This window comes from Colossoma macropomum, unplaced genomic scaffold (assembly GCF_904425465.1).
Source record: "Colossoma macropomum unplaced genomic scaffold, Colossoma_macropomum, whole genome shotgun sequence".
NCBI lineage: Eukaryota > Metazoa > Chordata > Actinopteri > Characiformes > Serrasalmidae > Colossoma > Colossoma macropomum.
Window position 1 is genome coordinate 22,508,254 of NW_023494804.1, and position 27,188 is coordinate 22,535,441.

Consider the following 27,188-nt stretch of genomic DNA (forward strand, 5'->3'; position numbering starts at 1 on the left):
CATGTGCAATACTGTACATTTCATGCTAATTAGCAGAGCAACAAATTAATCAAATTAACATTAAATCTAAATAAAGAAAAAGAAACTCATGTTTTTATCTGTACTAATGACTCATTCAGGGCATTTCCAAGCCAGAGACTGTTAGTTTAGGTTACATCAGGGAGGGAAATAACCCAGTGGAGGAGAGAAATCATCCTCTACAAACACTTTGTATAATTAAAAGATGGATTTTAGCTCAGGCACTTTACAATAAAAGCTTTACAAAGGAAGTCTTAATGCAAGTTCAGGGCTGTTATGTAGATTTCCTGTTAAAAGATTGAATTTCATGTGTGACTAGACTTCATATGAAATAAAGGCTCAAAAAGGCTGATGAATCATCTTCCAGAAAGAAAGATTGAATTCATAACATTTATTTCATAACATTTCATAAAATTTTTTTTGAAGAGTTTTATATTCTGACCTCAGAAGGTCAATCAGAACCATCTAAGGGCAGTCAAATAGAAAAGTCCAGGCCATTACATCACATGTGAGACCGTACACGTGCGCAGATCTGCTAAGTCTCTTCATGCCTTTGCTCTGCTGGTTTTTGTGCACTTGAGCTCAGAGGTTTCTGAGTGACCTGAGTATGTGGTCATCAGTGCAGTACTGTACTCCTCCACTGTGTGTCAGTAACTAAATATCACTAAAATATTCTCATTTTGGAGAGACATTTTGTCTCTTCATTTCAGTTACATCGTCGCTATCCAAACAAAGCCATATATCTCCATTCTGTCGATATTCAATTTTCTATGTCATTTCAACACAGCAGCTGTCCTTTACGTTGTGTGAAAAATTCATGATGAATAGACCAATAGAAATGCTCTAAAATCACTTAGAATAAAATCTCTTTACATTGACTTTAATTGAAAGGTACGAGTGTTTTTGCCCTCTCCTGTAAAGTTACTATTTTGGAGATACTTGCTTTTTTTGGACAGAGATTATATTTATGCTGTGTTCTTTCGGTCATTGTGGAAAAAAAAAATTGAGACTAAAATTGTACTTTTTATTTTTGATTGTGATAAATCAGTCATTGTAGTAAATAATATATTTACCAGTTTATACTCTTTTATATGTGTTTGATCTTCCAGAAGAACAAGAAACCATGTAATCAGTGGTTAATTGTGTACTTATTTTGGAAGTTCTCAGGTATTATTATTATTGAAATTGAATACTGTTATTCAAATACTCAAAGACCTTCAAATGGTTCATTACATCTCAAACACAAGGAGATTTTTCTCTTTTTCTCTTACCAGTCAGTTGAGTTTCTCCTGCATTTGAATGTTTTGTTTTTATTAAAACACCCAACAAAATTCATGTTAGTGTGAAATGAAACTGCCCACAGTTAAGTTGATTTATCCTATGTGTAGGGACTGGAACTGCCCTTTAGTGACTGCATCACAGACAACCAAGCAAAGAAACTTGATAATGTATTTGTCAAATCATTTTGTTGCTATCAAAAGACAACACAAAATAACAAACAAACCAACAAAAACGTGTATCTCAGAGCTGTAAAGCTGTCATTTACACTGTGGGAAAATGATAACGCATGGACCAATCTCTAAAAGCTGTTAAATCACTGGGAATAAAATCTCTTTACATTAACTTGTGTTAAGAGGTTAATAACGTTTTCAGTATCTCCTTTGAAGTTACTGTTTTGGAGGTACATTCTGTTGTTAGATAGCAACGATATACTTTTTTGCTTTGTTTTACATACTTGTATATACAGTATTTATTAGTGTGTTTAAATGTTGATATTTCCTGTTTTGCACTCAGGTATTTTACTGGCTCCTTATTTCCATGTTTTATTGAGTAACATTTTAATAAAGTAACCATACTTTCAATTAAGTCTAGTTGTTTTTTCTACCCCGGTAAAATGCGTGCATCAAGCAACAGTGAAACTGTACTGAAGTGCAACATCAGCTATAAAAAGGTGACTGACTGTTTCAGAAGTGATTCAGTAGTGCTGTTGGGTTGATGCCAAATTCCTTAATAAAGCATGACGACACCAACTGTGTCAAATGTGTCTGTTGACCATAAGCATTTGACACAGTTTTCATGTTTTCATGCTTTACGGTCAGCAACAGACAAGCAATGAAAACCGAAACATTCTTATTATTCTTAACTATTCTTATTTTTGAAAAATTGTGCATTCATTTTCTGAATGATTCACTCTCTGCACTAGCACTTTAGGCGCTGAGTGTAGTCACACCCGCTGTTCCTGGCCTCCCTTCTGTCTCCGCCCTCCATCCCGACTCTTCCTCTGAGCTCCAGCAGCCCCCTTTCACTCCTGCTTATACTCAGCCTGAATTACAGCTCTGTGTAGGAACCAGCTAAACATGTTGGTAAATGGACACAGGTTTAAATGATGGACAGTGATCAGGAACAGAAACGCTTCTTGGTCAGTCTGATCTTTCTGAATGACAGCGAGACTGAGGGTAAGCTGGAAATCTCCAAACAGAGGGAGCATCAGGATCTCACTCTGCAGGTCTGCAGAGACACAGCGGACATCTCTCTCAGTGTGGAGGACGGTAAACACAGCTTTGGGCCTTATTTTTATGACTTTTTTATGACTTACAGAAATCAAGAATTATGAATCATATGATTTAAATTTATATTTTCTTTAATTTTCTTAATGGTTCATTGCATAAAACTTTGACATTAGCTATTACTGTCACTAAAGTCAATAAATCATATATATATATATATATATATATATATATATATATATATATATATATATATATATATGTAGCAACTCGTTTTATATATGTGTATATATATATATATATATAGACATGTACAACACTCAATATATTTGTATGTATTGTCACTGTTATGCAAAAACCTTGCATTTTAGTTTTTAATTTTAATGATTTAATTTAAATTTTTTGCATTTCATGAAAACCCTGACAGAAATGGTCCTAAATTACCTAGCAAAACATCTTTTTACATTGACGTCCATTACAGTGAGAATGTGTTAAGAATGTTTTTTCCTTCTACTGTAAAGTTACCATTATAGTGGTTTTGTGCTGACAGTGGTGATGTATTATATATACATAAACTTTCTTCATTTTGGTCTTTGATTTCTGTTAAAATGTATGTATGTATGTGTGTGTGTGTATGTATGTGTGTGTGTGTGTGTGTGTGTGTGTGTGTGTGTGTGCAAATGTTCTGCATTCAGTGGTTGAGATGTAAACAAAGTCATACAGATGTCTACAACACAAATATAGCCATTTTATTTACTATCTAAAACCGCCAGGGAGCCTACACGTGACGTCTGACTTTTTATATGTAATGTTAATGATGATAATAAAAAAAATATGTTTTGTACTATTTTGCCTCAACACAATTTGCATGAATGCATTTTAAAATTATTTTAGACCAAAAGTTTATCTCAAAACTATCTTGAAATAACGTTTCAGGCATCAGCCAACATATTAGCAACTATTTAATGTGAGTTTTTAGAGGCGTTAAACAGCTGGTTCCTATCACCACCACTGTGAACAAGTTTTTCCTAGAATGGTACATTAAACACATTTTGCATGAAACTACTCTAAATTACTTTGTTTACATCTTAACAATCAAATTATGCAGAAATTTTGAAAACGTTTGTGGAATTCCCCTTTGTGTTGAATTCAAAAGGTTCTGTTACATCTAATCCAAAACCTAAACCCGATCCTAGACCTGATAACAATAATAATTGAGTTTCACCTGAATGTTTGTTTTGTAAATTAAAGTTGAGCACGTGTAGATCATCTCAAAATTGAGTGACCACCGCTTCTTTGACACTTTGAAATTATTTAACATTAAAAACTTAAATTAAAAATTGTAGAGCAAGTATGTCATGATATGAATGATGTCAAACCCCTGTGTTGAGATGTCAACACTCATCGGCTGTCAAACCTTTCAGCTGTTTAAACCACCTTTGGACCAAAAGAGTTTTAGCCTGTGCTTTTAACAATAATTTAGAAAAAAAAACTGTAAAAACTCTCAAAGGCAAAACCTGCTCTGTATACTGATGAAGACACTTTGATGAACATGAAGCAGCAAAATATACTTTATTACTTAACTATTTTATGTTAGCAAGATCTCTCCAGGTATTTGTTCTTATTTAACTGGAAAATAACAGTGAGAAATTTAAGGTGTCCCCAAAATTTTGATGGGCCGTGCATGCTATGAGTCTGTATTTTGTAAATGGTGCATATACAGTATTATGCAAAAGCGAGAGAACATTTAACTTCTAGTCAAAACACCCATTAAATACAAGTTATTTATTTTTCGGGGGGATATTTCTGAGGAGATTAGATATGATAATCCACTTGCGTGAGGAAGAAGAAAGTCAGAGGACAATAAGTGTACAAAACAGGAGTTTCCAAAACTGAAGTTAAAAATGATTAAACGAAACAGAGAAAATTGGACTCCTAACAACCACCTGCAAGACCTGCTAGACCACCAACACTGTCGCTACCAGATAAACACAACTTAAATCTTTCATTTTTGAGAGAGAGAAGAAAATCAAGCTGCTTTAGATCTGAAAAATTCACAGGGATTTCTGTCCATCCTTCCACTGTGAGAAAACAACTCAGCAGTATGAGTATGAAGGCATGTGTAGCTGTAAAGAAGCTCTTATTGAGAATAGGAAACAGACAAAAGAGAAGAAAATTTGCCCTCGAACTGGATGTGAGATGTGAATTATGGTTTATGGACCGATGAAGGGTGGTCTCTGACTTTTGCACAGTACTGTAGATATCTTTATGCTTAAATACACTTATGAGCATATTTGTTTTGAAGCAGCTTCCATTCAGTTCGTGACATAATGCCAGAGTCTTGTGAATATGCACTTAGGACTGAATAGAGAGAGACACAGCGAGAGAGAGAGAAAGAGAGAGAGGTCTCTCTCCTGCACTCTCTCTCTCTTTATTCAGGTGTGCCACACATTTCCCTCACGTCCATGTGTGTGGTCATGTGTCTGGCCGTGCTGACAGGCTGTGAGGATTTACGGCGGCAGTGTGGACTCTCAGGGCCCGGTGTGCAGCCGCTCTGCCCCTGTGCACTCCAGCATCCTCATGCTTTACACTGTTTTCACTGCTACGGTACACTGGGCCTGGCCGCTGGCGCGCTCTGCCTGCTGCCCCCCCAGATCAGATAGCAGCTCCTACAGTGTAACACACATACCAGCTCACACACTACACACACCTCTGTACATACAGTACTGGTGGTCTACCAGGTTTCAAACAGTGTGTATGAAGCTGTAAAAATTAAGAAGGTTTTGATGATTTGCAAAAGCTGTTTTATTATAATCGAGGAAGCTGTAGAGTATTGAGAATGAATATATAATAAAATTAATATCCTGAAATCCACATATTTAAAAAAGGTGACCACATTTTGCTGATCAAACAGCTATTCTTAGCATAAATGGAGCATAAATACATAATTGCAGTTTATTATTTAAGGAACATTTACTGTGTCATAACTTCTTGTTGTTCCAAAAATACTTCAAATTGTGAATAAACTCAGTTTATGCTTTGTAACATTTTAATCTTATGTTATTATTAAAGAACAGTTATTAATTTGATTCCAAACTTTTGAAATGTAGTGCACAGGGTCAGTGAATAATGATCTTTCTATATGTGAAAATGACCACATAAAATGAATGTAGCTGGAGATTTGTGAACTGTAAATGATCACTGATTCTGTTTTTCTCATTCTTTCTCTGTTCTGGCAGGTGATGGCATGTGTGTCTTTAAATGCTTGATCTCGAGGGAGACAGAGTGCTGTCGAGCGGGGTCTCAGTCCTTCCTCATCACCACGGGCTGCGTGAGCGTCTTGCTGCGCTTCAGCACGCGGCCAGGTAAGCACGCCATAGTTTTTGTTCTTACATTTGGCGCCACGTCTGCTCAGTTCATGTTTTCTGGCACTGCTTTGTGCAAACTACAAAACTCTTGACAGAGACTTAACAAACACGTGTTTGTTTGATGTGATGATTTCATGATAAGTGGAGGAAAAATATTTTGCAATGAAATCTATTCCCAATAAATGTTACAACCTGCAGTTCTTAAAAGGGCCAATATCATGGAAACCTTAATTTCCCTTACTATTATTTTTCAAAATAAAATGGTTTGACATAAACTCTGTAAACGTCCAAAACATACAGATTAGTCTGCAGTCCATATATGGACACTAAGCTGCCAAAACTGCCTGTTTTTAATTCATCATGGTTGGGAAGTCACAGCCATGAACACATTTACATATGACCACCCATTCTGCCTACAGCAGTTTAGCTCATTACCGCTGAAGTGATAAGGAATGTTGTTCCTGCAGTAGTCTGGAAGACATTATTAGAGTTATTAGAGTGAAAGATGAGGGGAAAAAGATTAAACGTTGTTCTGTTCCTGGCTGTCAGGAAGCAAGTAGATCATTACAGCCTTTACGCATCTGAAAGGTGCAGCTGGGGTTTATTTTTTTCCAACGTCCCTGAGGATTTCACTCTGAACTTAACTGTACATTTTAGTCAGGACTGTTTTTTGAATGAGGCACAATACATGTACATACATCAGTCCTAAAAGGACAGTAACAAAATGGTAACAGCAGCTCCTTTAATTTAAAAAAGGCATATGAGAGGGTGGAACAGGCAATGTAAAAATCAATTACCTGTTTTTGGGTCATAAAACCACATGTTATAAATGGACTTTGGGGAAAAACAAAATGCAAGAAAAGTATGGAATATGCGCTCTTTAATACATCTGAATTTCCCTCTTGTATTTTGCACAAGCTTTATTTAGAGTGCAGGATCAAACGGAATACAATATCCGCCTCTTTCCGTTGAGCTAGTGTAAGTGACGTCATTGCAGCCCATGTGCTGGGCATCTGTGTTTGACCTGACTCTGGTTGGGCCAGATAAACTGGAGAAATCAGTACAGAATCCCAGGCAGTAGTCACCCGACCAAAGACCACACAGAGTTCAGCCGAGTCAGCAAACTAATGTCTGTCTTGTGTCTCTGTTATAAAGGGTTGAGATGTCATGCTTCATTCTCAGTAGCCACGCATTATGCCTCAAGATGCTATAGGAGTGTATGGTCTTTGTTTTATTCCCTTAAACCCAGAGTTCCAGACTTTCCACAGTTTGCTAAAGTCACATTTGGACTCCAGCAGAGGGATGTCAGCATTCGATCAGAGAACAGACAACTCATCTGCCCTGCAATACTTTCAGGTACAGACAACTTTCTGAATGCAATGCATTTCTTTAATAATTCTGCATTCAGGTAATCACACAGATTTCTGTCTCTGGAACTCATAATGAAGTAAATATGTCAGCAGGAAATGAAGACATCATATAATGACACATTTCGTATGTTTTCCTGCAGTTTTACGGCTGTCTTTCTCAGCAGCAGAACATGCTTCAGGATTACCTGAGGACAGCGACGTACCAAAAAGCCATTTTACTGAATGATGTTGACTTCAGAGATAAGGTCAGTCAGTCAGCAAACACTTTGTCATACCAAGCGTCGCTGGGTTATTGAAAAATGCTAAACCACTATAATTCATTTGCATTTACATTTACAGCATTTAGCAGACAATGGGCCTCATTCACCAATACCTTCTTAAGAAAGAATGTCATCTTTCTTAAATTTGTTCTTGAGAAAGGTCCTAAGAAAAAGTCTATGTCAGATTCATGACGTGTTATTAATCTGCAGAACTGTTTGCACCTTTGTGCTCTTGAGTGTGTGTAGATTCTGTTCTCACCTAAGAACAAATCCCAAATAAGAGATATACATTCACCAAATAAATTGGTAAATGTTCCAAAAACTGTGTGAGTGGGTTTTAAGAAAATATTTCTTCTTGAGAATGGTTGGTGAATAACACCCATTTTTTACCCAGACATTTTTATATGCAGTGGGGAGGAGCAGGTCCTTTTTTGGCTTTGTAGGTGAGAATGCAGGCAGCTAAAGGAAGCCAAAAAAGAGAATGCAGCAGTGGAATGACATGAGTGAACTGAGAAAGACTGAAGACAAGCTGTAATGCTGCATCCTTGATCAGTTGCAAGGAACGCATTGGAAGATCAGCCAGGAGCAAGTTGCTGTTGTCAAGCCTTGAGATGACAAAAGACAGAAGAAGCTTCTGGGTGGCCTCTCTACAGAGAAAGGGTCAAATCCTCAACATGAGGAAAAAACATGAACATCAATTAAACTAAAAAAAAAAAAACAACATATGTACCACTGCAGGGATTTTGAACCCCATTTACAAGCATGCAAAGGCATGGCATTACTCACTGCACTATTAAAGAGTCAGTTATAACTCAATTTAAGAACTCCACAGAGTCTTGTACAAACCACTGTTTTTTTTTACAACAATGACCACTTGTTTTTATTAGCACTGCTTACTACTGATATTGTGCTTAGTTGTTGTTCAAAATGACTGCGTAATGGACTGTTACGCTTTGTCAAAGAGATGGTCAGCGTTTTATTGATGGCATTCCCAGCACTCTGGTGATTTATGACAGGACAGAATACGGTCACTACCGCATCAGAGGGGACGCCCAAGAGCAATGAATCTAGTTGAACTTAAGCCCACCCAAAACCTCTGCTGAGGCTCTGAAGCTGAGCCTCATCTTGATGAAAAGGATCTTGAAGAATGACGAAGACACTATAGTTATTATACAACTTTTATTCACACCAACCAACAGGACACTTTTATCATCTGTGCAGACATCACCCCTTGGGTCTATGTCTGCACATGCCTGCTTCAGGTGGTGGGTTGCCATTCATGAAGAGATGTTAGCCAGACATGCTGAGATGACAACCTGAATGTTAGAAAGTGAGAAGGAAAGGATTAGTTGATTGCCATTAGCATAGCAGCGGTAGGTGAAGCCATGATTACATCATCAGGGAGAGAGTGTCCATCTGTCGTTGAGCTGTTAAGGGAGTTCTCTCCCCTCTATCAAGAATACAGTCTCTTCTTATGCTATGTATCTTGTTCATCTTTCCTCCACCTGCAGGTAGTGCTTGATGTAGGCTGTGGGACTGGAATACTCTCCTTTTTTGCCATCCAGGCTGGGGCGAAGAAAGTGTATGCAGTGGAGGCCAGTTCAGTGGCCAAATACGCAGAAGTACTTACACTACATAACCCTTATTATTTCTTATTATGTCACTCTATTCTTTTGCTGTTGTTTCCCTCAGAAATCTTGACAACTAAGTATGTGCTTTAGAAGTGATGCATTGTTCGTCAGCTTAAACATCCTGCCAAAATCTTTCAGCATGTAGTAAAGTCATAAGTATTCCCTGACAAACTGAGTCATGTTCTCATACAGTAAATGACTCTCTGTGAACACAACAGGTTCACTGTAAAATATTAAGTCTGGAAAACTTGAATTTTTTTGCATGTGTTTAGTCAGTTTTAGTCAAAAGTTAATCAAAAAAAAAAGCTCACAATTTTTAGTACTGTGTGTTATGCTGAACAGAAGAATGCTGACTTTTCTCATTTCAAAATGTGTACATTAGTTCTGCATAAATACATCTACCCATTTTTTTTGTTTTAATTCACTCATTTTTGGCAAGAATGAAGTTAATGTAAGTCATTTTATTCATAAGGAACTGATGTACACATTTGAATCAAGTGAAGTCAGCATTCTTTTTTTCAGTGTAGGTTAGATCAACAAAACAGTCATTATAAAAATTGTGATTGCCCCCTTAAAGCTGAAATATAGGTGATAGGAACCAGACGCCCACCTCTAAAAGCTCCCTCACAGAAAGTTATTACATGAAATGGTAATAAATACACTAAATACCTTGTTCTTTTGAACAAATTGAGGGCGTTGTAAGGCAACACCCAAAGAAAACTTATTTTTCCATATTTATGACTATTTTAGCATCATTACATATAAAAGCTCCGAGGGCATGTGGAGGTTCACTGGTGGTTGTTAATAAAATAGCTGCATTTGTGTTGTAGACATGGTGACCCCTGGTTCCCATCACCACCACTGTAAAGAAATCTGTAAGTCTCTAAAGAAATCTGTAAGTTTCTCTACACATAATCAACTTCACATCAAACCACTCTGAATGACTGTTTACATCAAGGACTGAATTATTCAGAGATTTTGAAAAAAAAACAAAGTCATTGTAAACAAAGTCATTCGGAGTGTTTTAATGTGAAATGCTCTATTGTAGAGAAACTTACCAACTCAGATTTCTTTGTAGTGGCGCTGATAGGTACCAGGGGACATAATGTTTACAGTATGTTTACAATAACAAATATAGGTATTTATTTATTATATTATTTATATGGTCCATAATGGCCAGTAAACAAAATCATGCCTTCTTCAATAGTGGTAAACTTAAAAAAAAACCATTTTATGTCTGCATATGCCTCTCTGCTATGAATGGATTTTAAAAATATGTTTAAAGCCAAAAACATTGTAAAACCATTATTCAGCCTTCACCCTGCGTAATTGTAACCATTTCCTGTAATAGCTTCCTGGGAGAGAACTTCTAGAGGCATTAAATGCTTCAAATGTCTGGTTCCTATCACCACCACTCTGAACAATTCTGACTGGACATTTGTCTACAGCAAATTTAATATTAAACCATTTTATCCATTTAATCATGTAGAAATCTGGAAAAATAGGTGGAATTTCCCTTTAAATTGTATTAGACTCAACGTAGATGCATTACTGAAAATGTAAATTAGGAGAACTTTTATCTAAACTAAGTTGAGAAAATAAAAAAAGCTAAGCAGAAGGTTGACCGCTGTTTTGTTAAGTTCAGGCTGATGGGTTTTGTGCAAGAGGTCTAACAGTTCTGCACCTATAGAGCGCTGAAGGTTGTTCTGCACATGTCTTGAATGCATGACATTCTGGCTGCTTAATGGCTTATGGACAGATTTGGCATTTGGCTGTGGAACCTCTGTGTGCTTGAGTGTGCATGTTGAGGGGGCAGGGGGGAGTAAAGGAAGCATATTTTCATGGCTGGATGGATGCTTGCTCTACAGTCAAGCATGGTTTAAACTGCTCGATTTTCACTCATTTGTTCGTTTTTAGACTACTACCAGATGTGTTTCTTCTTGTTTCCAGCACGTCGCAACAGATCTGCCAAATACAGCTTCTGACCTTAACCTTAGTTTCTCTCTTTATTTGGAAATTGCAGTTTAGGCCCACATAGCGTTGTTGTTGTTCTTTCTGAATGATTCTGATCCGCAGGGCCCACATTTTTGCCCGTGTCGCTGCATGCACCCTAAAAATGGTACAGCAGTGATGGTGGAGAGAACCTCCTAAATAGCCATTTTTTCTACAGATTTTTTTTCTACAGGTTTACACTGTCCACTAAAGCTTTGGGGACACTTTGCCTTCTTTTGATATGTTCTGAGTAATGTTAGATTTTTGTCTTCCTTTTAAATTAAGTGAGGAAAACATCCCTGCAAATGTTTTGTTAACATAAAAGAGCTATTTGCTGTCTGCTTCAATACTAAAAGAGGTATATTTTGCTTCACCTCTCAGCTTCATGCTCATCAAAGTGTCAGAACAGCTGTTTGCTAAATCCTGTGGTACATTTAGCTTCAGCACTCAGCTTTACGATCATCAAAATGGTACATTTAGATTTAACACTCTTCATGTTTTCCTTGGTAGTTAGTTTCCAAACTATCGAAACTCTTTTGGTCCAAATGGTGGGTAAAATAGTCACTCTGGTCAAAAATTAAAAATGAAAAACCCCTTCTGATGATGATCTTTGTAATTCTGAAGGTGGGAGGAACTTTGGGAAAAACTACAAGGGCTTTGGGGCGGATGCTTTGGGGTATGTTAAGCTATTCATTTCCACTAACGCAGAAAACAGCCAGGCTGCTAATGTTACAGCTAGCAAGCTGAATATCACATCTGTATGTATTAGCCTCTACGCAATGCTAGCAGAATTCCTTTATTGCCTTTACGGACACTCTCAATCGTTGTGTCTGTGCAGTGCATGCTGGGTATTGTAGTAAGAGAACACTGATGAATGAAAACACAAAAATGATGCAAGAGGTCTAACAGTGCTGAAGGATGCAATGCTGCGCTACAGATTAGAAATAACATAACAATAACATTAAATGCTAAATTTAGCCCATACATCTGAAAATTTGAGTGCTGACATCACAACATTGTGTGACGTTCAATGACAAATAGGCCAATATAACTGCTCCAAAATACTTGCAATAAAATCTTGTTACATCAATTTGCACTGAAATAATTATTTTTTTCTCCTATAGTTAGTGTTTTCACTTGTGACATTGCTTTTATCAAAATAAACCTAGTTAGTCTTCAAAACAACTCGGGGTACAACTCCGGTCCTGGAGGGCCAGTGTCCAGCACAGTTTGGAAGTTTCCCTGCTCAGACACACATACTTAACCTGGCAATTAACAGATAAGTGTAATAAGGTGTGTTAGAGCAGGTAAATCACCAAACTGTGCTGGACACTGGGCCCTCCAGAACCGGAGTTGTGCACCCCTGCTTTAAAATGTTACGTTATTGCAAGTAGACACAGAAAACATGCTTATTTGTATAATCCATTTTGAAAAGCTTGGTGTCCCCAAACCTTTGACGGGCAGTATACATGTGATTTGATTGATGACAGTGTATTTTATGTGTTCAGGTACTAGTGAGGAGTAATGGCATGTCTGACAGAATTGTCGTGCTTGCTGGGAAGATTGAGGAGGTGTCCTGCCCAGAGAAAGTGGATGTCATCATCTCTGAACCAATCGGCTACATGCTCCTCAATGAACGGATGCTGGAGAGCTACTTGCACTCCAAAAACTGGCTGAAGCCCGAAGGTTGGAGAAAGTGACCGGTCTTTAAAAAAACACTGACCAAATGTGTTTCATTAGACTTCACCGATGAGCTTTCATTCATTTTCCTAGCACAGTACTCTTTACTATTACACTGACTGGGTCGTCTTTTACTAGTTGAACTAAGGACTGTCTTTCTTGTCTTGGTCAGGTATGATGTTCCCCACCTTCAGTGACATCCACCTGGCTCCCTTTACTGATGAGCAGCTTTACTTAGAGCACCATGCACGTTCCAGCTTCTGGTAAAACTATGAAGTTCTTTTTAATTTTTAGCAGTTGGCAAAAGTATTTCATCGTAGACCTGCCTGTGCTGAAGTGTTTTCACTCATTAAGTTCATAACAGACTCGATAATTAGTCAGTTTAATCAGGTGAGCAGGGAAAATATTAAATTGTAAATCAAAATTGCACAACTTCCCAACCTACAAGAAATAAATGGCATAAACCTGCATGCCTGGCGACCAGCAGAACCAGCTTATCACTACTGTCAGAACAAAACCTTGTTTTTCAGTTTTTGATGTAATTTGAAAATGCTATTAGTTTAATTAGTTTACATTGTGTGTAAGTTTTACGATGAACAGGCCAGAAGAAATGGCATAAAATTACTTGAAAATATCTGATTCCATTGACTTACATTAAAAATAAAGTAGGCCATGCTTGGGTGACCAGCCAAGCCAGCACCAATCAGCACAAGACCAGCATAAATCAGCTTAAGTTTTGCATAGAACTTGCTACAAATATTACAGATCAGCCAGGACATGTTTGGTGTCCAAAGTTAGCTTTTTTAGTTTTAAACTGCAGCTACAAGGCTAATGTAACTAACAAGTAATGGGAGCTTTAGCAACTAGTTAACATTGTGCAAACTGCGTGCCTAAATTATCACACGGTTCCCTTAAACGTCATTGAGCTGTTAAGTGATATCTAATAGGTTTGCTTATGTGGTTTCTGACACACTGACATATACAAAAATAGAAAAGTACATTGCACAGATAAAAGCAGTAGTAGCAGCCATTTGAAGCCTGAATTTTGTCCATATCTTTGTCCATTTTTATAAAGAACAGTGACAGTATAAAAAAAAACACATACGTCTATTTAAAATTATTTAGGCAAAAAATCAAATGTACACATTTTTGGAATTATTGATGATCAGCAAAGACATGGTTTATGCTTCTTTAGTTTAACGCTGGAGCAACAATGCTAACGTAACATAACACACCCTAAACCACATTGATAAGTCTGTGTGACCTTACTGAAGACCTGAAAGTGGCTCAAGTGGGTTGAAAAAAATGTTGGCATGTATCTACATGAAAGACTTTTATAGCAGCATTTAGCATTAACTCTACACAAAGTATGCCTTGGCTGATTGCCAACCTCTGAGGTAAGTGAAATGTTTTTACCAAACAATGTCATTCAGAATGGTTTTATTTGCTCTATTGTAGAGAAACTTGTTCACAGTGGTGGTGATAGGAACCAGATATCTGAAGGGTACAATGTCTCTAAAAGCTCCCTTACAGAACGATAGAACATGAAATGATTCTGTGTACATTTCCTGATGCCATATGATGGTTTTGAGATAAGGATTTGGCTTTAAACTTGTTTTTTGTAATTTTGTAAATGAATTTTTTCACTGAACACATTTTTTACCAACTCAACAAGGTCTGATGCAAGCATGTGAAGATTTAAACAGTTTGCATAATGCTAATTGTACGTTTCCATTACTTGTTAGCAACATTAGTGTCATAGCGCCAGTGCAAAACTAAACAAGCAAACTTCAGACACCAAATATGTCTATCAGAATATATATATATATTATGGTTAAGGGAAAAAAAAATGCAAATTAGATTTTTTGTCAAATTACCACTTTAAGAGAAATATAGTGTCTTTAAATATAGTGTCTTTAAATATGTGTCTCCGGCCTCACCTCCGTAGTCCCCCTCACTGAAGCTTCAGTGATGCTTCGTGCTTCCCTCTGAATGTTTACAGTCTTATCCATGAGGGTTTATTTGACGTCTCCTGCAGGGACCTGTGGTTGGCCGTCACAGAGCGAGGGCAGTCGGCCCACCACCCACAGCTAGCGGCCTGCCAGGATGGTGCTGTGACCCGAGCAGAGCTTCCAGAGCTGTAAAACGCTCCACTGCAGTCCAAACCTGACTCATAGCAGATACACAGGCTGCTCACATCGTCTCTATCTCTCCCTTCTCTGCTCCACTGGTGTAGTTAACCAAGCAGAGTGCCGGGAAGGTGGTGCCAGTCATCTGGATCACCACCTCCTCCAATCAGAAGCTGTTTTACACTCTACTAAACCACCTTGTTTTAGCAACCCTGCTTCAAACGCAGCCATAAACATCTCTCACCATCACTTTGTAAATTTTTATCTGCTCATATCTACAACACCAGCTGTTTTATCATGTTTAATGGATGATATATGATATTATGTTAGTAAATCCCCTTGGAATGCTGGCGTGCAGATGCAGTGAAAGCTCCTCTGAGGAACCTGTTAGCCAATATCTTCCTACATCTCCACTATGCGATGACAGCTGCTCTTGGGCTGTAGCCAGAGACCCGCTCAGGGCAATTTATCTGCCCAAGCAAACCATTGACTCACTTTCTCCAACACCTCCATTCACATCAAAGCAAGCAAAATACTGTATTTTAAAAGGGAATGGGTTCAACTTAATGACCTTTTAAAGCCTTAAAAATATTTTAATATTTTAGTAATATTGTGAAAATCAGTGGACTATTAGGTAGGGATATAACAATACAACATTCAATAGATCGTCTTGCATCTAATTATATCACAGTGTATCAAATCATCATCAGTCTTCTAAGTCATATCAGTCTTCTAAAAGCCACCTCACCAAAATTTATTACATGAAATAATCATGGATATGTAGCCTAAAGTCTGAGACATTGCTATACCAAGTCTTTGGGCCACAAATATTTTTTTGCATATATTAATTGCTGAGAGGGGGCAAAATAGTCCAGAAAATAGTTCCTGAAACCTGTTTTTTAGGATTTACCACTATTTTAGCATTAACAACATTACATGTAAAACTCACATATAGGTTATCTGGGTTATTAAATAAAATGGCTGTATTTGTGTTGTAAACATTGCAACCCCTGGTTCCTATCACCACCACTGTAAAGAAATCTGAGTCAGTAAGTTTCTCTAAAAATTTACCATTTCACTTTAAACCACTCTGAATTATTTTGTTTACATATCTTGTTGACCAGCAAAGGCATGTTTGGTGTCTGAAGTCTGCCTGCTTAGCTTTGCACTATAGACTTCCTTATGTGGCTTCTGTCACTGTAGTACCTGTTTGGGACTTTGTGCTTCTTAATGGCTTCTTCATGACTCCTCTGATTGTATCCATCCATCTTGTTGCTGGCCATCCTCTTCCTTTTTTGCTTTCAGTCTTTCCAAGCAATTGTCTTTTCCAATGAATTGTTTTTTCTCATAATGTATCCTAAATAAGAGCTTCAGTTCGGTTATCTGAGCTTCGAGTGAGAGCTGAGGTCGCGGTCTTGATTTGGTCAAGGATCTTTTTGTCTGTTTTTTGTCTTCCAAAGTGCTCTCAAATGTCTTCATCAGCAGCAGTTATAGGTTTTAAGCATCAGTATTTTTTCTGTCCAGGCTTTTTTATTGTCCAGCTTTCACACCGATAAATTAGCACAGAAAAGAGCACAGTCCAGACAATTCTGATCTTTGTTTGTAGAGACAAATCATTACACTGTGAAGATCTTTTCTTCATCCTTGTTGTACTGAGTGCCAGTCTGTGTCTGATTCTTGACTGCTGGATGGTATGTTGTCCACCATTTCCACGTCTTCAGTGGCAAAGTTAGTGGTCTTTCCTTTCCATTGTTAAAGCCATTTGCGTCATCTGCACTTACAAAATTACTGACGTTTCTTCCACATTCTCTCCTTTAAATGAAATGAAAAGAAATGAAATGAAATCAAATCAAATCATGTTTATTGTCACATCACATTTACACAGGTGCAAGGTGAGTGAAAATCTTAGGTGTGTAGCCCCCTTGTAGAATTTAAATATAAATATATAAAGAAAAAATAAATATATATACACCGACTCTAAATATATACACATATACACAATATAATATAGTAGTATTATATTATTAATTATTAAATAATGGTATTGCACTATTTCCAATGTACAATTGTACAGTAATAAGTTATGAAATAAAACTTACTGAATGAGATAAAACTATGATATGTACTGTTGTACACATCTCCATATGTGCAGTTAGTGAGTAAATAAATGAGATGCAGGGTACACAGGGACTAGAATATTGATATAGATCCAGATTACACAAGATATGGATAGAAGATGCTGAATGGAACAGCATGAATTCCATGATAGTCTAAGCTGGTTTATGCTGGTTTATGCTGGTCTAGTGCTGGCTTAGCTGGTCACCCACAAAAGCATCTAATACACAATAAATGCTGGTTTTGCTGGGTTAAATCTTTGATCATCTTCCTACAGTCCTCCTTCTCTTCAAACAGGTCAAACAAGCATGGTGTTAGTTGGCAGCCTTGTCTTCTACTGGTGTAAAACCAGTCTATTTGTCCATTTTCTGTTATGACTGTGGTTTGCAGATAAGTGTAGAGGTTTCTCTTCAGAACAACGAGATGCTCTGGTTGTGAAATAGCTGTGGAGCTATAGTGATGGCGTCGCTGATGTTGGCTTCCTTATTGAATTTCTTGACTTTTTCACAGAATTAGTACATCAGCAATGAAAGCTTCTGTCTCTCTGCCCTTCCTAAATCCAAGAAAATTGACAAAAGTGTGCCACTTAGCTAACACAATGGCAGCAGCAATCCTGAAGCCTGAATGTTGTTCATATATTATCCCATTTTCATAGATAAAACTTTGTCATACAGTGTCCGAAACTTCATAAGCAAGTCTGTTAGAGATTATGATGATGATGATTTAGTCACGCAGAGGGGTACAAGCTTCCATTACCTGTTCGCTACATTAACCTCATGGCTCTGGTGCAAAAAAGCAAAGTTCAGCCATCAAACATGCTAGATTGACTGTGTATGTCTGATATTTCACACTGTTCTTTTTATGGTTTATTATGGATTTTTACAGGGTGATGTACTGTAAAGCAAAGGCTCACAGTGGTCCAAACTGGGGAAATATCTTCTTTCCCACCAGCATGCATGCTGCATCCTGTATCATTGTCATGACCGGGCATGTGGTCAAGCATGTGATCAGAAGCAAAGCTGTTTCATTCATGTTCTCTTTCTCATAAGCTCAGTGACTGAGTGTTATTTTTCACATTAGACCAAAGAAGTCCAAACTTTTACATGTTATTTGGTCTCAAAAAGCTTGAAATATTGAATAAACCATCTAAAACTACTGATAAGTGTCTAATTTACAATAATTTAATCTACATCATGTCAGCTATTCTTGCATGAAATAACAAAATGTTTAATATCATTACAAATGATTCCAAAAAGCTAACGATAGTGTAAATGAAAAAACATGTCTTATATCTGACAAGTTTAATAGAGATAACTGAGTCTGTTTGTCATCAGTAGCTTCAGCCGGTTCATATTTGATCTCCCGTTGATTCTTTGGCTTTCTCTGATTATAACCATGAGCAGATGTACGAAGAAGGCCGTAAAACGTCTCATTAGATCTTTTTTCCCCCTTTGCTCAGGGTTCAGGTTTTGTGCTGTTTACACCATAGTATGTGTCTTTGTGTGTTGGCCTTGGACATAAATGGTTTCCAGTGGCAGTTTTGCCATCTCTGCCAAATTCAGCTTTATGAAGCTCACTGTTTACAGGGTGTGTAGAGAACGGGCTGCAGAGATACTGCTTCTTTCTGATTCTGTTGTCTTTTTTTGAGTTCGTAGTTCTGTGGCGTTTAGCAACTGTCGCTGAGCATCACCGTGGGACCCCTGATCCTCTTTGCTGATGCAGTTTGTACATATTTGGCATAAGCCGTCAGAAGAGCTGCATAGTACATAGTGGGATCCAAAAGTCTGAGGCCCCCAGTGAAGCAGTATTTTATATTTTTTAGTATTTAGTACTGTATGTCCTCTTGCTTTACTGAGAGCCTGCACTCGAGCTGGCATGGACTACACAGCCTCTGATGAGTAGATTAAATCCAACTGAGAGTTGTCTGATCACGAGCTTCAATGGAAGGATTTGACTGAAAAAAACTGGCCTTTTTGTATAAAGGCTTTAATGTGGTCAGTGTCACACATTTTCTTCATTTTGGAGAGTGACCTACAAACAGGGCAGAATCTGGACTGTTTCTTCTTTATTTTACTTTCTATTTAAATTTCTGTTGTTTATTTACACATTTAAATGAAGAAAATCCCAAATTTTCAATGTGGTCTCAGACTTCTTGTCCCCATTGTATTGTTAATTAATTGTTATTGTTATATCACAGAAGGCTGCAATATGCAAATTGGTCTCTAATCAGTCACTGAATGTTTTATCCTGACCACTCACAGATGTTCTTCGGGTGTTTTGATGAATCATGACATTCATATGATCCAACAAACATAAAGAAAAGTGATCAAAATAAAGGCTAATGTGTAAACACATCACAGGAGAGGTTCAACAGTGTATTTTGAATATATAGCAATGAATATATAGCAACTCTCTAAATCGCTCTAAACAGCCATAGATTCACATGTTTTACTTACTCATGGTGGTGCAGTGGGAAGCGCTGTCACCTCACACCAAGAAGGGCCTAGGTTCGATTCCTAGCTGGCCGACCAGGGTCCCTTCATGTTTGCTTGTTCTCCCCATATCTGTGTGGGTTTCACAGTCTAAAGACATGCAGTCAGGCCAACTGGACATGCCCCTTGGTGTGTGTGAGTGAATGTATATGTCTGTGTGTCTGCCCTGTGATGAATGTTGTGTGAGGGTGTTTCCTGCCTTCTTCCCAATGACCGCTGCAAACCAGAAGGAAAAGTGGCTTAGAAAGTGTGTGTGTGTGTGTATTTGACTGATACACTTAGAAAGTCAGATATTGGCTTTTTGGCTGCTGTGTGACTAAATATAATATGAGATTTTTCAGTACTTAGTGTGTTCACTCCTTGCCTTTATTTTAACTTCCATTCTTTTCAGGAGACTTTCTTTTAGTTTTTTAAAGAAGTCTGCAGGGATATTTTTTCACACCTCAAAAGTTCAGTCTTAGAAGTTGGTTGCATTTTCTGCTTCTCACGATCCAAGTAATCCCAAACACATTCAGTGATGTTGAGGTCTGGACTCTGGGATGGACAGTCTATTGTTCTGAGAATGGCAGCTTCTTAATAGCTAAACGTCGTTTCAGACTCATAGTGTTGAGTTGTCTTCTCACAGTGGAAGGATGGACAGAAACTCTTGTGGATTTTTTCAGATCTGAAGTAAGAGTGGAGCTTGATTTTCTCTTCTCTCTCAAAAATAAAAGCTTTATGTGCTGTCCATCTGATGGGGACAGTTTTGGTGGTCTATCAGGTCTTGCAGGTGGTTGTTAGGGGTCTCATTTTCTCTATATCTTTTAATAAGTTTTTGAGCTCCAGTTTTGGAAACTCTTGTTTTTTTTACCTTTATCTTTCCCCATTTCTGATGCAAGTGGATCTTCTATCTCATAAATGATTAAAATGAACGTTCTGTTCTATTATGACTGGACACTGGATAAACGAAAGAGAGGCCTCTCACTTTGGCACGGTGCTGTATGTTGCTACAATTAGACTATCAATGAAAATGCATATGTGCTTCTACAGGCTCCAGACGAGTTTCTATGGTGTAAACCTGAGTGGACTTCATCCTGCAGCTATGGATGAGTTCTTCAGACAGCCAATAGTGGTGTGTCTCGCATGCTTTATTCCACGTTTCAGTAACAGTTTTTATCATGTTATCAGTGAACACATGTTCTTACATGCAGTGTTTTCCAGGACACTTTTGATATGCAGATTCTGATGGCAAGATCTGTGAAATACAGCATTAACTTCCTTGAAGCTAAAGAAGAGGACTTGCACAGGTTGACATAGATTTACTGAGTTGATAATATTTCATGTATGTGTATAAGAGCAAAGTCATCACAGTTTAAAATATCAACATGTGGCTGTTTGGATCTGCAGGATGGAAATTCCCTTTGTCTTCAAACTGCTGCAGTCGGGACTGATTCATGGTCTGGCGTTCTGGTTTGATGTGGCGTTTGTAGGATCAAGGTAAGTGTCAGTGCTTACAGTCGAAAAATTACTGAGAAAACAGAAATTAAGTGTATTCAGTCCAAGTTACGGTTTGTAAAGGCAGTGTACAGTTTATCAATATTTACTCACTAAAATGAAAAAAATGTACACCATCTTTTGGAGAAATAAAATCAATTCTTGTTTATTAAGTGTTTTAAAATTGGTGCATGGCTGTAAAGACTTGCTCAAAGAAGAACTCAGAAAACAGCTTCTTTACAAACACTGAAGTGACAGCATTGCTGGGTAACACTTTATTTGGATGGCCCACTGTAGACGCTTTGTAGTTCCTCAGTCTGTCTTTAACTAACATTCAACAAAATATCTATATATTATATATAATATATAATAAATACCCTAACTTTATCATCAACCCTAAACCTAAACCAACTTCTCAACTGAGTATGACCAGAAAATTTGTTAATAATTTAAGTATTTGTAGGTCATCACCCATCGCTGTTGTACTGGATTCATGGAGGCATTTTGTGCTAAGTTAGATACATGCTATCAACTGAAAATCACATAGGTGGCCACGTCATAGTCACATTTGCAAAATTTTGTCGTTGGGATATGACAAATTATTTGCTTAGTTTATGAAAAAGCAATGGGATTATGGGAGCAACAGTAACTAAAGCAGGTAATTAGAGTCAAAATAATGTTGACACTTTTGTAACTACATTCATGAAACATTAGCAGAAAAATCACATGAAGAAAACTACCAACCAGTAACAGTGAGGAACAAAAAGTAATAAAAAAGAAGTGATAAAATGTTTTGCATTGTAATGTACTACATTACTGAATTCATTCAGGGCAATTCAGTATTCACATAACACGGTGGCACAGAGGGGCCAGGGTTTGATTCCCTGGCTAGGCGACCAGGGTCCTTTCTGTGTGGAGTTTGTGTTCTCCCTGAGCCTGTGTGGGTTTCCTCCCACAGTCCAGAGACATGCAGTCAGGCCAATTGGACATGGTAGACTGCCCTTTGGTGTGAGTGTACATGTCTGTGATGGACTGGTGACCTGTCCAGGGTGTTTCCTGCCTTCTGTCTGATGACTGCTGGGATAGGCTCCAGCACCCCCGTGTCTCAGAAGGATAAGCGGCTTAAAGAATGTGTGTGTTTTCAGTATTCAGCCACTACTACTACTACTAAGTATTCTGCTCCCCTCTTGGCTCTAAACTGAAGTGTAATTATACATTTCCATACCAAGGGTGTAAAAATGCATCATGATATCATTTCAACTGCATTAATTTTGAACTGCTAGAATTAATTAAAATGGCTTACAATAATATTCAATAATATATGCAATATTTTTTTTAACCAAAATTTAAAAAAGCCTGAAATGTGTCTCTTCTTATAAATAAATATAATATGAAGCTTGATGTGTTGTTTTAATATCTATTTATTATTTATCTACGTACAATAAATATGCCATAACCTATGCCTTTGGCCACATTTTATATTTTATTTTTTTCCAATATTTTAAATTCAGCAAATAAACAATAATTGTGCATTAAATTATGCTGAAGTATGTTCTCGGTACAGAATGTGTTAACTTACTTTCACTTATTAAAACAGAAAAAGACCACCCAAACCTTTGCATTCCACTGTATTGTGTAACTTTATTAATGCCACCTTTTACCAGAAATTGTCTAAGCAGACAAAACCTTTTATTTATCAACTACGGTCCATCTAACTTGAACAGCATATAACTTTATATCCTAAACATTAAACTGTCTTCTAAAGGATGACTGTATGGCTGTCCACTGCGCCCCATGAGCCCCTGTCTCACTGGTACCAGGTCCGCTGTCTCCTCCAGACTCCACTGTTTGCCAAAATGGGGCAGACGCTGTCAGGACAGGTTCTACTGATTGCCAACAAGAGGTATAATGCTACATAAAATAATGGCACCCATTAAAGAAAGCACACTGGTCCACAGAGCAGCTCCAGTGTCAAATCATTCTGACAAATTTCTGTCTGTTGTCTTTTTCATTCAACAGGCAGAGTTATGACATCCACATCACAGCTGTTGTTGATGAGTCTGGCTTTAAATCTGGCAACACACTAGATCTCAAAAATCCTTTCTTTCGGTAGGTATGCTAGCACCAAACACTAAATTATTCATCTTTAAAGTTAGAAATCAGATTTACACTTTTTGATCCTTTTTCACCAATAGTCAATCGGCCAAATCATATTTGGTGTCTGAAGTTTGCATGTTTTCTATAGTTGTGCCCTGGAGCTACGAGACTAATAGCTAACAAGTAATGGAAGCCTATACGTATTGATTAGCATTGTGCAAACTGAATGCCTAAATCATCGCACTGTTCCTTCAACTGAGCACTTCTCCTACCTCTCTAGTCACTTGTGGGGTCCCTCAGGGGGCCATTTTAGGCCCAGTCTTATTACATATACATGATACCTCTAGGCCATGTTGATCAGAAACATAACATTTCGTTTGACTGTTATACTGATGGTACATAACCGTATCTGAAGTATGGCGACGGCTCAGCTTTGAAAAGCTCAAAACATAGCTGTATTTTTGGCGTTCAAAAATAGTTGATGTTAGATGATGTGGGACGTATTGTATTGTCTTGTGTTTCTCTTTCCTCTTTGTCTGTTTATTTATCTGACATTCTTGTTGGTTTTAACATTGTCTGTTGTTTTTATCGTTTCTTACTCTTCATCTTTTTTGGTTTCACCCGTGTAAAGCACTTTGATGTTTTCAAATGTGCTATGGAACCAGAGATTGCTTACTTACTTGCTAAGTAAGTGCTCTGACTGATCTATCAAATGGACAAAAGCATGTTGCACAGCTAAGAACAGTAGGTGCAAATACTTTTAAATTGACAACAGTATGTCATGCAGTGTCAGGAAGATTTTTTGGTGAACTGTTCTTAGCAGATGGTGTTTTTCTGCCATCTGGTGGTCATAAAAGTTTATGAACAACTCTGGTTGTCTAGGGTTGGTTTTGTGGACATGGATTAATTCTAGACTTGGGCTAAACTGCAATGCTGTTGATTTATTTGTCAATACAAATTCTTTTAAGTTTAGCTTTAGGCCTAATCTAATCTGGAAAACTGGCCTATAGTCTTCTTGAATGACTCCATATTTTTCATTTGTTCTAAGATACTCTCTTGGGGGAAGCCAATGGAGAAGGAAGCATAATTGTTCTACTTGTCTTTCATGCCTGAATATGTGTTTACAGACTTGCCTCTGAAATAAATCTATTTCCTAGTATCACATAACATCAAGTAATATAAAATGCAGCCATTCATTATTATAAGCTAATGTAAATTGGCCTAATGTTCTGACCAAAAAACAGCTCAGTGCTAACATCATTATAAAAAGAGATAGACCGTAGTATTACTGGTAGCCAGACTCAGCCTGACCCTCGTTCTCTGGTCTTACCTGTGTGTGTGTCTGCCTGTTTAGGATGCCAGGGTGGCTGCAGATCTAAGAAGCAACAGTGAGGCATGGCAGAGTAGTCAGTGCCACCGTGGCTGGGAATGTGACATCCTTGGACTAGGCTGGGTAAAGTAAACCCACATTAAGCTTCAGTGGCAGTTAAAAACAAGGAGTTTTTTATGAAAAATAACATGTAGGGTTCATCTTTAAGAGAGACAAACAATGACATGTCCCTAATGTCCAGAGGCAAAAATGAGTTTCTCTTTTTTATATCACTCTTAAAGGGGGCTTATTGTAGAAACTTGAATTTTCTTTTTTTTAAAGCTAAAGCATTTATAGTAACAGTATGTAAACATTGTTATCGTTTCAAAATGTACCTTTCACATCCCAGTCCATATATTTTATATCTGGAAACTAAGCTGCAAAAATAGCCTGTTTAAAATTCATTGTTTTTGCGATGACACAAAAACCAACACATTTGTATAATTCTGTCTATTCAACTGACAGCACTTTATTCATGCCCACTCATACTGGAATTATAAGGAGTGTTATAGCCCAGACTGCTTTATGTCTACACAGCAACCAACCAGAACAGAGCTCATTTAGATATATTAGTCTTAAAGGCACAGAAACAAAACACCTTCTTTAATTCTAAGCATTAATAAAAGATTGGAAAATGGTCACATAAAAAAGAATTATATATATATATATATATATATATATATATATATATATATATATATAATAGTAACAATAATAAGAGAATAAAAATTAGAAGTTTAGGTACCTAAAGTGGACCTCAGAGGAAAAATAAAATGCAAGAAAACTGTAGAATATGGGTCCTTTAAGGTATGATACTGAATATATGCTTAAAATTCTTCGTCTTCTTCTTCTTCTTCTTCTTATTATTATTATATATATATTTTTTTTAATTCCAGGCCAGTATTCCTTAGCTACACCCCCCCCTCCTTTTTTTACGGAGACATTATTTTTTTCCTTTTCGTTTCACAATTAATGTCACAACTCAGCATTTATTAATAGTCATAAAAATATAAAGTGATGTGGTACCACAACTACCACCCCCCCTCCACCCCCAGTCACCCCCACACTCCCCCTGTCCACCGTCTCACCCCTTTAAGTGAGAGAAAAGACAGAAATAGCTGAGAGACATGGCAGAAGAAGAAGGAGAAAAAAAAAACATTTTGACAGTGGACAAACTGGACAAGACAGCACAGACAAACAAGAATAATTTAACAAAACAATAAACAAAGTAATAATGCCCCCATCCATTTTTTATACCATAACTATGATGTTGGTAGTTATCAAATTCTATATATGGGTTTTAACCTTTTTCTTAAAGAGTATGTCAAAATCTCAGCTCTCAATATATTGTAAAAATTGTGACCAGATTTCCTTGAATGGTTTTGTATTATTTTTAAAATTTGCTGTAAGTGTTTCCCAATTGCAGTGATCCAAAAGAAGTTTAAGCCAATGTTTTATTGAGATTTTGGTTCTGTCCTTCCAGGTCAGCAGTGTAACTTCTTCAGCAATGGTAAATAATATTAATATAAAGGATTTCAGGTGACTGGGTGCTGAAGGTGAAGAAATGTCATTAAGTAGTACTACAATGGGACATAAAGGGGTGACAAGGCCCAAAATCTCTGATAGCCTGTCCATGACCTCTGACCAAAACTGCTGGGTAGGGTACGCTGGGTAAGCAGTAAGACACAATGTAAAGGCATTTATCAGAAGAAAAAAATAATATAAAGGAAAGATCAGATACAAAATTTGAAGAGACAGTGAAGAGTATGTAAACCTTGACCATTCAGATGAGCTGCTGTGGCTTCTTAACAGATGTTTATTTTTTCTTCTTCCATTCCTGCTGTTTATTTGTGGCTCTAATTTAAATAGTCAAATAAAAAGTGCAAATTAAGATAATCTGATTCAAATCCAAACTAAGAACTGATCCTATATATTTTAGTTTTATAATATAATGTATGAATTATTTTGTCCCAAATATGTGGTCGTATGAACTTGCAGTGTCCATGTTTAGAGCTATTTCAGCCACTTTGCTGGTGTACTCTGATCACATTAAAACTATTTTGTATTGTATCTCTTTCTCAGGTATGCCTGAGTCACTGCAGTCCGTCAGACAAATAGACGTTAGTGAGCCTGCCTTCCCTTTCAGCCCCGGGACCAGCACTAAGAAATCTGCTCAAAACAGCCTCAAATAATCTGAAATAATGCACAGTTTTTTTTAAAAGAATGTGTTTTTTATTGCTTAGCTTGTCTGTCTCTAATGATGCTCTACAGTCTATAAACTGCAAAAGGCACTGCTTTATGTAAATTAAAAGCAAATAAAGCATATTGATTATCAACGTGATTACTGGCATTGTGTTATTACTTTATAATTTGTATTAAGTAGAAGTTTTTCATTTTTCAGGATGTATTTTTGAGGAGATTAGACACATGATCAACCATAAATCAAGCTCCACTCTTGCTTCATATCTGAAAAGCTGTCAATAAGCCCTCACTAAGAAAAGAAAAAAAAACAAAAAAAAACAAAACAAAAGAAAACCAACCAACCAACAGAAAAAACAAACAAACAAACACAACAACAATGAAGCTGCTGGTGTTTTGGACTGACCACCCCAGAGTACAGACCTCAACGTCACTGAATGTGTTTGGGATTACTTGGATGGTGAGAAGCAGAAAATGCTAAACCAACT

At 37.3% G+C, this 27,188-nt stretch overlaps 1 protein-coding gene across 4 annotated transcripts; it reads left to right on the forward strand.

The window, feature by feature from the left end:
- The first annotated feature begins 2,303 nt into the window (after positions 1–2,303).
- Positions 2,304–26,787, forward strand: carm1l (coactivator-associated arginine methyltransferase 1, like). Of its 4 annotated transcripts, XR_005008646.1 has the most exons (14): positions 2,304–2,567; positions 5,765–5,890; positions 7,143–7,249; positions 7,404–7,508; positions 9,035–9,145; positions 12,655–12,832; positions 12,999–13,089; positions 20,592–20,673; positions 20,763–20,848; positions 20,949–21,038; positions 22,801–22,938; positions 23,055–23,144; positions 24,487–24,585; positions 26,584–26,787. XR_005008646.1 is itself a non-coding variant. In XM_036595878.1 (13 exons), the coding sequence occupies exons 1-13, from the start codon at positions 2,402–2,404 to the stop codon at positions 26,591–26,593; spliced, it is 1,380 nt and encodes a 459-aa protein (XP_036451771.1). In that variant the 5' UTR covers positions 2,304–2,401; the 3' UTR covers positions 26,594–26,787. The 4 variants fall into 4 exon arrangements, 3 of the variants coding, with proteins under 3 accessions (XP_036451771.1, XP_036451770.1, XP_036451772.1); XM_036595878.1 differs by lacking the exon at positions 24,487–24,585; XM_036595877.1 differs by lacking the exon at positions 26,584–26,787 and having other exon boundaries at positions 24,487–24,819.
- The last annotated feature ends 401 nt before the right edge of the window (positions 26,788–27,188 follow it).

Bases quoted from the DNA above. Each gene is read 5' to 3' on its own strand.
- carm1l (XM_036595877.1), top strand. From the start codon at position 2,402: ATGATGGACAGTGATCAGGAACAGAAACGCTTCTTGGTCAGTCTGATC. The intron at 7,509-9,034 runs GTCAGTCAGTCA...CTCCACCTGCAG, and splicing joins ATGTTGACTTCAGAGATAAG to GTAGTGCTTGATGTAGGCTG. The intron at 9,146-12,654 runs GTACTTACACTA...TTATGTGTTCAG, and splicing joins CAGTGGCCAAATACGCAGAA to GTACTAGTGAGGAGTAATGG.